Source organism: Nipponia nippon, unplaced genomic scaffold (genome assembly GCF_047370975.1).
Source record: "Nipponia nippon isolate SJK-2023a ecotype South Korea unplaced genomic scaffold, ASM4737097v1 scaffold_1, whole genome shotgun sequence".
Classification (NCBI taxonomy): domain Eukaryota; kingdom Metazoa; phylum Chordata; class Aves; order Pelecaniformes; family Threskiornithidae; genus Nipponia; species Nipponia nippon.
The window spans coordinates 124,586,712-124,598,325 of NW_028262290.1; the positions used below are offsets into that span (position 1 = coordinate 124,586,712).

An 11,614-nucleotide genomic window follows, 5' to 3' on the forward strand; every position below is an offset into this window, starting at 1 on the left:
ATGTGTTTGTGGCTGCATGGTAAGCTGGATAAGGGAATCAATTCAGTTAAAAAAAATTCCCCACCCTGTTAGTTACTTTTCAAACTGGATGGGTTCCACTATCTTTGCCAAACAGCACAAGAATGAAAAAATGGTTAGGGTAGGTAGCCCCACTTCTGTAAAGTTATTGTGAGACTGGGGTGTTAATCTGCTTTCTGTCATGCCTTATCTGTGCTTGCAGTTTTCTTTAAAAAGAAAAAAAAACAAACACAAAAACCCCCACAAACAAAGCAGACAAAAACTCCACCACCTCACTGGGTTCAGCTGCATCTTCTTAATCATGTATCTACTCTGTAGATGTTAACATACTGGCTCCTGTCACTTGCATGTGTGTATTCTGTTTTTTTCTGTAGTATTTTTCCTATGACTTAAGATTTTCACAGGCATGAGAGGCTGGTTGATGGATTAGTGCAATATAAAGCAAGAGCTGTATGGTGTATGGGAAATGAATATTTTTCCAACATTTTTGTTGTAAAGTTTATTACCACTGTGCTGGTTTTTTCAATTTCAGCTCCCAAACTACAAAAACTTCAAAGGAACCATTCAGGAGCTTGGTCAAAACCAGTATGTAGTCAGCGGTGAAATATTTGTGGTGGACAGGAACACAGTAGAAATTACAGAGCTTCCTGTAAGGACATGGACCCAGGTAAGTAACAGTGAAATACATTTACACAAAAAACAAAACCAACGAAAAGTTCCTTATTAAATTATTTAATCCTACATCCAGATAAACTTTTAACACAATTTCTGATGATTTATACATACATAGAAGGGAACATGGTTTCATTCTTTTGTGTGCCTTTGTAAAAGATGGTTTTCTATTTGTGCCATCTACTGTCCATATTGCAAAGAATACCTGCTTCTCCGGCTGAATTAATATTTAATCCCCTTTTTCTTTTGAATAGATCTTTCTGTCCTTGTTAGATGCCTCTTATGTTTGTGCTAGTCTTGGCCTGCATTTTGCGGGTTATACTGATTCTGTAAATTATAACTGGTATCAGATGTAATGCACAAAGCTTTGAAATTTTACATTGTTCAGTTGGTTTAAGGAATTAGGGATTTTAAGAAGTATTTCTGGTTTTTGCTACCCTGTTTTTAATAGGTGTACAAAGAACAGGTTCTAGAACCTATGTTGAATGGGACTGAAAAAACTCCAGCATTAATTTCTGACTATAAGGAATACCACACTGATACGACTGTGAAATTTGTTGTGAAGATGACAGAAGAAAAACTTGCACAGGCAGAAGCTGCTGGATTGCACAAAGTTTTTAAGCTTCAAACAAGTCTTACTTGTAATTCTATGGTAACTTTTTCATGTTTGGCTATCAGAATCCTTACAGTTGCTTGTTGTAAACACAAATATTTGTGTAGTGTACTTTGGTACTTGGTATTGAATAGTCTACTGTGTATTTGCAATTGTTTGAATAGTAGAAAATTGTAGTGATGACAAACATTAAGTCAGTATGGATCAGCAAATCCATTTTAGTCCCGATGAATCTTTCAAACCAAATTAGACAGGCTCAGGATGGTTAGTTTCCGGTAACTGAAAATTTCCTGTGCAGCTAACAAAAAATGGTTAATGTAAACTAGATCATACAAATAACTTTCTGCCATATTATAATTAGGTTTGAGTTTTAAACTTGAGACAAGTTACATTTTCAAAATTGCACTTCATGCAACTCCTCTAATAGGAGTTAAATGATCCAATGTTTCCACCAACATAAAGCCCATTTTAGGTTGTAAGGTATAGAAAACACTATCTTAAAGCTGCTGAAGACATAATAGTGATCTGAATTACTCATATGGTTTATTCTGCTTGTATCAAGATGGGAGTAAGAATGTGAGTAAATATATGTCTTGTCTATTACGAGAGAATTGTAAGATAATTTCTGCCAGAATACTTCCAAAACAGGTTGTTACCTGTCTTTACAGAGACTGAAAAAACAGTTCTATTTTTTTTTTTTATGGCAGATACTACTTTCAGATATCACAAAGCAAAAATACCATTACTGTTGCTATTGTTGTGTAAATCAAAAGCTATGTGAAAATAGGTTAAAAATAAATTAAAGACCATAGAATTGGAAGAGGAAAATGGCCTTGCTCAACCCATTTTGTAGATTGTGCTTGAAAAGCAAATCTAGCAAATCAAGGTGATGGTATCACAGCTCACAGGCTTAAACAACCATATGAACTACTGTGAGAATCTGTCTTCAAATTAATGTTTAACAGAGTACAAAATATTTTGCAGCTTTATCCTGTGTTTTGTACCTACTGAAATAAATAGTAAGGGCTGCTTTCTGTGTATGTGTAGGAATTAATCTGCCCTAGTATAAGCATCTTATAAAGTTATGTGAGCTAGTCATTGTTCACCCAACGCCCAAACAGATACTTTAGATGGATGAATTGCCCTCTAGAGGGGCTTATTTCTTTCATTTGACTGTAGAGGGTGCCTAGGGTGACTAGTTCACCTATAAACATCTAAACTGGAGATGTCAGAAGTCAGGCAGGATTGATTCCACCTATGATGTAAAAATGATTTCTTACTTTGTTTGTGCTTGAACTTGAAGGATGGCAGTTTTCACAGCTGAAAAGTGGCAGATTTCACAGCTGAACTGAAAGATTATTAAAGATGCTTTTCAACTGTTATGTTAAATAGTTGTGAATCATTAGGTGCTACGGAACTTGTGCTTTAATATTTAGATAAAATTAGTCATTCAACTGAATTCGGGCATATTTATCTATATAGCTGTCTTTCTGTTCGAACGTGTTACCATAAATCTCATCTTAAATCTACTTGTGAATAAAAATAAAATCTATCCAGCTATGTGCTGTGTAGTTCCATAGTGAGGTTTGAGTTCAGAGTCTTCAAAATACAACTTTTTGTATGGTGCATGTATATGTGCAACAGAAATAAACTCGTACACAAAGGTTAACAAAGTTTGTTATGCAGTCTCTCTAAAGCAGTATATTATGTATTTTATAGGTGCTATTTGATCATATGGGATGTTTAAAGAAGTATGAAACTGTGCAAGACATCTTGAAGGAGTTCTTTGATTTGCGATTACATTATTATAGTTTACGGAAGGAATGGCTTGTAGGAATGTTGGGTGCAGAATCTACCAAGCTTAACAATCAAGCTCGTTTTGTTCTAGAGAAGATACAAGGAAAAATTACCATAGGTGAGTAAATGTAAGTTAGAATTGGTAACAATGGGAGGAAATCTGAAAATGATTTAAATATAGTAGAATGTACTTGCAGGTAAGACATTTATTTTCATGACATTGATTTTCTTTCTTTTTCTGTCCCGTCCCGTCCCCCGTCCCCGTGCGTGCGTGTGTGTGTGTATCTTGTAGAGAACAGATCAAAAAGAGATTTGATTCAGATGTTGGTCCAGAGAGGTTATGAATCTGATCCAGTAAAAGCCTGGAAAGAAGCACAGGAAAAGGTAATAATCTGAAATTGCTGGATATATTTGATACTGATAATGTTATAAATGACATTAATTTATTCAGATGCATGTTTTCTAGTAGTCTAACTTGATTTATAACAAACATAACACTTTAAAAAGATTATTCATTACCCCTTCTTGGCTTTAATTTTTAAAAATACATTAAACTTATACAAAAATATTGTCACATAATATTGGTATCGTATATGGGTAATTCTTAGAAGAAAACTACATAATACAAGTCTGAAAATGAGAATGCAGAGGACTGAATTTCTTAATGTACCCAAATCAAAACCGGCAACTGGATTTCTGACTGGCTGATACATAAAATGCTGCATCAGTTACCCCACACATATAACTGATTTTCCCCTTATTATTTATTTGTCATATGATTGCAAAATGTAATTATTTATTTTCTGTAATGAAACATGAATATTTTAAAGCTATGACTTTTGAACTTACCTTAATAAATTTGACCTTGACCTATATTTATTTCTGCTTTTTTAAAACCCAAGAGTTTTTTTTTAATTGTTCCAAAAGAGATATGTGACAAGTTTAATTTCATGCTTTACCATGGAAAGATGAAACTAGTGATTAAATAATCCAACTATAGAAGGTCACAGGAACATGGCCTTTTGGAAAGGTCCAGAAAAATATTAAGGTTATTGAATCTATGAGGGCACACCTTACTACTCTATGATGGTGCTTTGGAGCAGTGTTACAGTTCATGCATAGAACTAAGATTATTCATACTTGTAATTGTGAATATTTCACTTTAGGCAGCAGAAGAGGAGGACCCACAGAACCCGAATGATGATGCTTCCTCTGCTTCTGGCTCAACTTCTGGCCCTGACTTTAACTATATCTTAAACATGTCTCTGTGGTCACTCACGAAAGAGAAAGTAGAAGAGTTAATTAAGCAGAGAGATTCAAAGGTTGGTACACCATGCAAGGCTTGTTCTGAAATGATATAGTAATTACTGATGTGTCTAATTGTGAATGTTCAGTTTCGATAGTATTTACTTTAGTTGTAACTTAGTAACTTACATTCTATATACTACTTTCATGTTTTAGGAGAGAGAACTAAATGACCTTAAAAGGAAATCTTCTTCAGATCTCTGGAAAGAAGATTTAGCAGCCTTTGTTGAAGAGCTTGAAGTATGTTTTATTTTACATATCTTTCAAAAAATATTAAATTTTAATTAATTTAATTAAAAGCATGAATTAATTAATTAAAAGTATTGAAATTTAAGAAAAAAATAATAAAAAATGCCACATTTTGGATTAAAAGCAGATAGACCCCCAAATAAGTGCAAAATCAATATTGGGTATTTGCGTTCCCAGTTGTGTTCCTCAGGGATTGTCTCTTACATCTATACAGTTTAATGTTTTTTCCAAGTCAGTGATGATAAAAGAAAAATGACCAGGAGAAAATTTGTTTTCAGATGACACAAAAAACTGGGAGTAGTAACTGGTAATAGTAACAATTATAGTAGTTCTACATGATCTAATTGGTTGTGAAGCTTATTGCCTCACAATTGTATTGTCAAATGCAAAGCTGTAGACGTAGGAACAACGTGTGTAAAGCATTAAGTACTATATGAGGGGCTCTTTGCCTCATCAGTAACTCTGGAAAAAGGTAAAGTCCTATTAGTGGATTAACTTGCTGAGCCTCAGCTTTCAATGCTGCCTGAAAAGGGCTGATGTAATCTTTTGAAGTGACACAGGATAATAGAAATAAGACATTTGTTTTATTTCTCTGTGTGTTCGTGGAAGTGTTCTGTTTGGATGTCTGTATTTCAGCTATATGTTCATACCGTGAAAAAAAGCTGATTAAAAGACTGGAAAATGTGCCTTAAAAAATGACTTTAGAAACTAGCTGCTTAAATTAAACGCTGAAATACTGAAAAGTTACATCAGTACCTGGACACATACATGAGAAATAGAAACTTGATAAAAGAAAGATTTTCAGTCTAGCAGTGTCCAAAAGTTCGTATTTATTTAATCTTGAATAAAAGTGTATTTTTTAACTGCACAGAGTAATGAAGAATTTACCAAGATTAAGTGATTGGTTTTCCATTACTGGAAAGCGTGTTTTACAATTCAAGTGAGAATTAAGGCAAGTCTTATGCTCCATGTTAAAAGGAGATGAATCTTAAAAAATCACCATGTTCCACTTTGTCCTCATTAAAAAAGCATGTGTTCCCCCCACCCCGCCCCGATTCTGTGTTAGAAAGTAGAAGCACAGGAAAGAGAAGATGTTTTGGCTGGCATGGTTGGCAAACCAATAAAAGGCAAAGTTGGTAAACCCAAGATGAAGAAACTTCAGTTGGAAGAGACCATGCCATCACCATTTGGCAGAAGAATAGTTCCACAGATTACATCTGCCATGAAAGCTGATGCCAGTAGGAAACTGCTGAAAAAGAAAAAGGTAAATCAAAACTATTGCTATACTTAGATTATTTATTATTTCACTGCTGTATTTTTCTACTCTGGTAGCATAAATCCAAACCACTAGACCTCGTTAATGCTGTATTTATACTATTTTGCTGACCTAATGTGTGAAGAAGTTAATACTGGATTTCTTTTACGTTTGCAAGCCTCTTGTGACTACTTATTGTTCAGGTGTTTTTATTGAGATTTCTTCTTTCCAAGACTGTTCAACAAATGTCAATATACTAGTCTACTTTCATTTATTAGCTTCTACAAAACTATGCCAGTTCTATCTTGAAATATAAAGGTGTAATTTATTTTATTTTGGCCAACTTTTTCATATTTTTAGGGTGAAACTGATTCTCTAGCAATAAAAATGGAATTTGATGAAGACTTTGGTGGTGTGCCAGCTGAGGGTGGTGGGGATGACTCACTGAATACAGCCACAGCAACTAAAACCCCTAAACCTAAGAGAGAGAAGAAGGAGCCTGGTAAGATCCTTACGCAGTCATAGTTAACCTTAGTTGTGTATACTAATTAGGCATTAAATAATTTTTTAACACATAGTGAGAGGGAAATATACCACAATAATCACTATTTCATCTGATTTTCTTCCCTAAAGAGATGTGTGGAAACACTTGAAAGTACTCTGCTGAAATTTCTGCTATGTAAGCTGGTTTTCTGGGGGTGGTGGATCTTACATTTTCTACATTTGATTTTGGGGGGGGGGGTGTCCAAATCTTTGAATTTGTGAGTAGAAAAATAGATTATTTTTACATAATTAGACTAATTCTGTGTAAACTGAAATTTCTAGTTTGCATGCTCTCTGACATTGAAGCACACCTTCAGTCTGAGTAATAGTATAGATTGTAAAACTTGATTAAATAAATATATTTTCCTATTGACAAAGTCATTCTGACTTTTAAAAGTTATGCATATTATGGCTTGGCAGACTAACCAATGTCTATGTTAACTTTCCTTTTTCCTCTGTTAGTAGGAATTTATTATTACTGTTTGAGAAATACATAGTAACTGGGGGGGCATGTGGTAGGTTGACTCTGGCTGAATGCCAGGTGCCCACCAAAGCCGCTCTATCACTCGCCCTCCTCACCTGGACAGGGGAGAGAAAATCTAATGAAAGGCTCATGGGTCAAGATAAGGACAGGGAGAGATCATTCACCAATTACCGTCATAGACAAAACAGACTTGACTTGGGGAAGTTAGTTTAAGTTATTACCAATCAAGTCAGAGTAGGGTAATGAGAAATAAAAACCAAATCTTCAGACACCTTCCCGCCACCCCTCCCTTCTTCCTGGGCTTAACTTTACTCCTGATTTCTCTACCTCCTCTCCCCGAGTGGCGCAGGGGGACGGGGAATGGGGGTTGCAGTCAGTTCATCACACGTTATCTCTGCCGCTCCTTCCTCCTCACACTCTTCCCCTGCTCCAGCATAGAGTCCCTCCCGCGGGAGACAGTCCTCCATGAACTTCTCCAACGTGAGTCCTTCCCATGGGCTGCAGTTCTTCAAGAACTGCTCCAGCATGGGTCCCTTCCATGGGGTGCAGTCCTTCAGGAACAGACTGCTCCAGTGTGGGTCCCCCGTGGGGTCACAAGTCCTGCCAGCAAACCTGCTCCAGCCTGGGCTCCTCTCTCCACGGGTCCACAGGTCCTGCCAAGAGCCTGCTCCAGCATGGGCTTCCCATGGGGTCACAGCCTTCTCTGGGCATCCACCTCCTCCGGTGTGGGTATCTTCATGGGCTGCAGGTGGATATCTGCTCCACCGTTAACCTCCATGGGCTGCAGGGGGACAGCCTGCCTCACCATGGTCTTCACCACAGGCTGCAGGGGAATCTCTGCTCCAGCACCTGGAGCACCTCCTCCCCCTCCTTCACTGACGGTGGTGTGTGCAGGGCTCTTTCCCTCACATATTCTCACTCCTCTCTCCAGCTGCAGTTGCTGTTGCGCAGCAACTTTTCCCCTTCTTAAATGTGTTATCACAGAGGTGCTACCACCGTCACTAATGGGCTCGGCCTTGGCCAGCAGCAGGTCCATCTTGGAACCAGCTGGCATTGGCTCTATTGGACACAGGGGAATCTTCTAGCAGCTTCTCACAGAAGCCACCCTTGTAGTCCTCCTGCTACCAAAACCTTGCCATGCAAACCCAATACAGGACAGCAGCAAAAAAGAAAGCTAAACACAGAAAGGAAGGCTTAAGTGTGAGTTGTTTGGGTTTTTTTTTTTAAAAAAAAAAAAAGAATAAAAAGTGATTATGCAAATACTTCTTCTGAGATAAGATCTGGTTTTAATTATTCAGGGGATTATCCAACCTGAAAAGATTAACTGAGCACAGTTTTGGCCGAGTTGTCTACATGCAGCTCAAATCTAGCTAGAGCCAATTAGCCCAGCTTGACCTGAGCTTGCCCTGCAGTTGACTGACCACATTGTTACCCCCCAATAGGGTATCCTCTGCTTCCCATGTTAACTGTTTTTTTTCCAATAACTGTTCCTGATATGTTACATGAATGATGGAAGACTATTTGTTCTTGTCCTGGAAAGCCCCAGCAACCTTTAAAAGAATGGAAGTTTGACGGCAGGGGAGCTAAAACTTCAAGTTAGAGATTTTTATGTTTTTCAGTCATAAAACAAATTTGTTTGGCAGCAGCAGGTTAGGTTATGTGTGAAATCATTTCATCATGTTAAATTTTCCTTCAGGAAGGAGAAGAAAATTTACAACATTTAAGGAGAACTCTTTAAGATAAAAATTTATGCTGAATTTAAGCATCATAAATGATTAGAAAAGATGAAAATATTTTTTACGCTGACTGTAGCAAATGCTTTACTTGTGGCAGGTACTAGGGTAAGAAGAACACCATCATCTACGAAGTCCAGTGCAAAAAAAGTGAAGAAACGAAACCCATGGTCAGATGATGAATCGAAGTCTGAAAGTGATTTAGAAGAGAATGAGCCTGTGATTATTCCAAGAGACTCTCTGCTTAGGAGAGCTGCAGGTACCCAAGTTTTTGTGAATTGCGCATTGTGACTGAAAGTTTAAACTAGAAACCTACATTTTCCTTTGACCATAGCCTTCCTTTAGGACTTTATCTCCTACAGATAGCTTGCATTACATTTTCTTCACTGTGCAGTTAGTGAAAAAACTCTTAATGTCAAGACCAGGAACTTAAGAGTTGATATGAAAGATTTTGTAACTTGGCCCAGAAATATTTTCCCTTATTCTAAACACTAGAATAGAAATTACACATAAAGCTAGTGAATTATCCAAGAACTAGACAAGATAATAGCATTGCAAACAAACAAAAAAATACTCTAATGCAATTATACTGTCAAATAAGGTCCAAAAGCCTGAATGTCTAGTAAAAATTTATCAAAAAATTCTGAGCAGTCCATGAAAAGCAAAAATATCAGAGACTGAAAGTTTGGAAAATATATAAATATTTGATAGTTTAAGACAAACACACAGATTTGTCTGGAAAATTATTGACCAATTTTTCAAGCACTTGATTCGGAAGAATTTTCAAATGATAGATTGAAGAAAACCTCAATTCTAAGTGAAGGATTCTCATTCCTTAAAAGTGCTTACACAGTGGTGTCTTTATAGTGCTGTTAGCTGAAGGTATCTGAGCAAGCCACAAGTGGTGTTAGATGTTTGGCAAATTATGTCCCTTTATTCTTCCAGGATCAAACAAGTTTCTTTTCCTCCAGTCTTTTGTCTGGTATACTCTGAGGCAGGGATTGTTTAGTGACTTCCACTTTAATTTGTTTATGTATTAACATAAACAACTATCTTGAAATGTGTATATATGTGATTTTTTTAGCTGAGAGGCCCAAGTATACTTTTGACTTCTCAGAAGAAGAAGATGATGCCGATGATGATGATGATGCCAACAATAATAATGATTTGGATGAGCTCAAAGTAAAAGCCTCTCCAGTTACAAATGACAGAGAGGATGAGTTCGTTCCCTCAGACAGTTTAGAAAAAGATGAATATGACTTCTCCCCAGCCAAATCAAAGCCGTCTCCAGAGTAAGTACTCTAACTCAGCAGTATTTCTTTACTAGTAATTTTTCTGAATGCAGAAGTCTCTGAATAAAACTGAGAAACATCAACCTGTTACTACTCTACATGTACCATGTCAAAGAAAATTTATACAATTCTGGGAAGGAGTTAAAGCTTATGTTATCTCAGTCTTGCAGTTGACCTATGCAGAGGTAAACATGATTTACCAAATTATGGTACACTCTCAGTAACCATCTATTAAACTGGGTTTTGTAAGATTCTCCATTTTCTGCCTTGTGCCACTCTGGTATCCAGAACTATTGAAAGAAATGTACTTCTGTTAATTTAAAATGCCTGAAGTTCATGACTGAACGATGATTTTAGGAATTTGACTGCTGCAAGCACATACAAAAATGCTAGAAACGCTTTGTAGTGCTAAACCAGGAATTTAATCTCATATGGATATTATAATGTCTACATACTTCAGTATGTAGTTATTGCAACTCATGTAATTTCTTTTTCCTGTTTGGAAGTAGAAAAACATCTCAAGACAAGAAAAATCAAGATTTTGGGAACATCTTCTCTTTTCCATCTTACTCTCAGAAGACTGATGATGGTGAGCTTGTTTTCACTGATCTATTTAATCTTGCAGCAACTGTTATATGGAATATATTAGGGAGTTTATGTGTTATACACAAACTTCACACAGTTGTTCTAGAAGAAGGATGTCCGGATTTATAACGGGGAAAGGGGAAGGAGGTTCTGATCCTTAGAGGAACAAAGCTTGTATAGATAAGAAAGTCACAGTACATCCATAGCCTAGCCTATTGGAAGCACTTTTTTGAGATTAATTTTGATTGTAATTAATACTGATGATATAAAATATGCAGTGAACGGATCTTGTTCTAAACATACTCTATGATTGTAGATACAACAAAATTGGACAGTGACGAAGAGGATTCTGCTCCTGTTTTCTCATCGTCTTTTGCCCCAAAACAAACAGAGAAAATTCCAAGTAAAACAGTAGCTGCTAAAAAGGGTACGTATAGAATTGTCCTGTAAGCCAGTCCATTTATTTAAAACTCATTTCCTGCACCTTTGCATTGTCTCCTCACATCTTCAAAGTGGGAACTGCATTTATTTGTTTTGAACTTTGAAATTCAGCACAGGGTGTGAACTTCTTCCAGCTCCTTAATGATATTAATATCTTTCTTCCCACTGGCTATCGTAGTGTCAAAACTTAATACTTTCCACATAGGGAGCTGGTGTTCAGCCTTTGATTAGTTTAAGTAATGGGAGGTTTTTACCCTCAGGGAATAAGTGAAACATTGTGACCTTGGGGTTGAAGATAGTCTTCTATAACGGATCTAACTTATTTACTTTAAAAGGAAGGAGAGCAAGTGCAAAGGAGGAATCCCCAAGAAATATTTATGTCCTAAGTAGGCTATCACAGTAAGTTCTGCTTGGCACAGTTGTTTTTATTCTTGAAATGGAGGATGAAAGGCTCTTCTCAAACTTCAGAGGTACACATTCTTTCAGTTATTAGTCAGGCTGTTAGAACTGGCATCTTGCAGGATCTTACATTGTGGAATTAAGGACAATTCCAAGAGGAGCGTGTTTATTATTTGGATTTGTTTCTGTGGTTGTGCTTGGGTATTTGTAGAAATAAGGGGTTTTTTT

At 36.7% G+C, this 11,614-nt stretch overlaps 1 protein-coding gene across 3 annotated transcripts in view; it reads left to right on the forward strand.

The window, feature by feature from the left end:
• The window catches only part of TOP2B (DNA topoisomerase II beta), a 69,308-nt gene that overhangs the window by 52,023 nt on the left and 5,671 nt on the right, over positions 1 to 11,614 (forward strand). For 2 of the 3 annotated variants that reach the window (XM_009466539.2, XM_087771075.1), the window contains 12 exons: positions 551 to 685; positions 1,142 to 1,342; positions 3,023 to 3,218; positions 3,393 to 3,484; positions 4,267 to 4,422; positions 4,562 to 4,645; positions 5,721 to 5,918; positions 6,270 to 6,411; positions 8,770 to 8,928; positions 9,754 to 9,961; positions 10,468 to 10,550; positions 10,863 to 10,973. In XM_009466539.2, coding sequence (XP_009464814.2) covers positions 551 to 685; positions 1,142 to 1,342; positions 3,023 to 3,218; positions 3,393 to 3,484; positions 4,267 to 4,422; positions 4,562 to 4,645; positions 5,721 to 5,918; positions 6,270 to 6,411; positions 8,770 to 8,928; positions 9,754 to 9,961; positions 10,468 to 10,550; positions 10,863 to 10,973 — 1,765 coding nt within the window. The remainder of the gene's footprint in view (positions 1 to 550; positions 686 to 1,141; positions 1,343 to 3,022; positions 3,219 to 3,392; positions 3,485 to 4,266; positions 4,423 to 4,561; positions 4,646 to 5,720; positions 5,919 to 6,269; positions 6,412 to 8,769; positions 8,929 to 9,753; positions 9,962 to 10,467; positions 10,551 to 10,862; positions 10,974 to 11,614) is intronic. The other variant, XM_087771065.1, reaches the window with a different exon arrangement.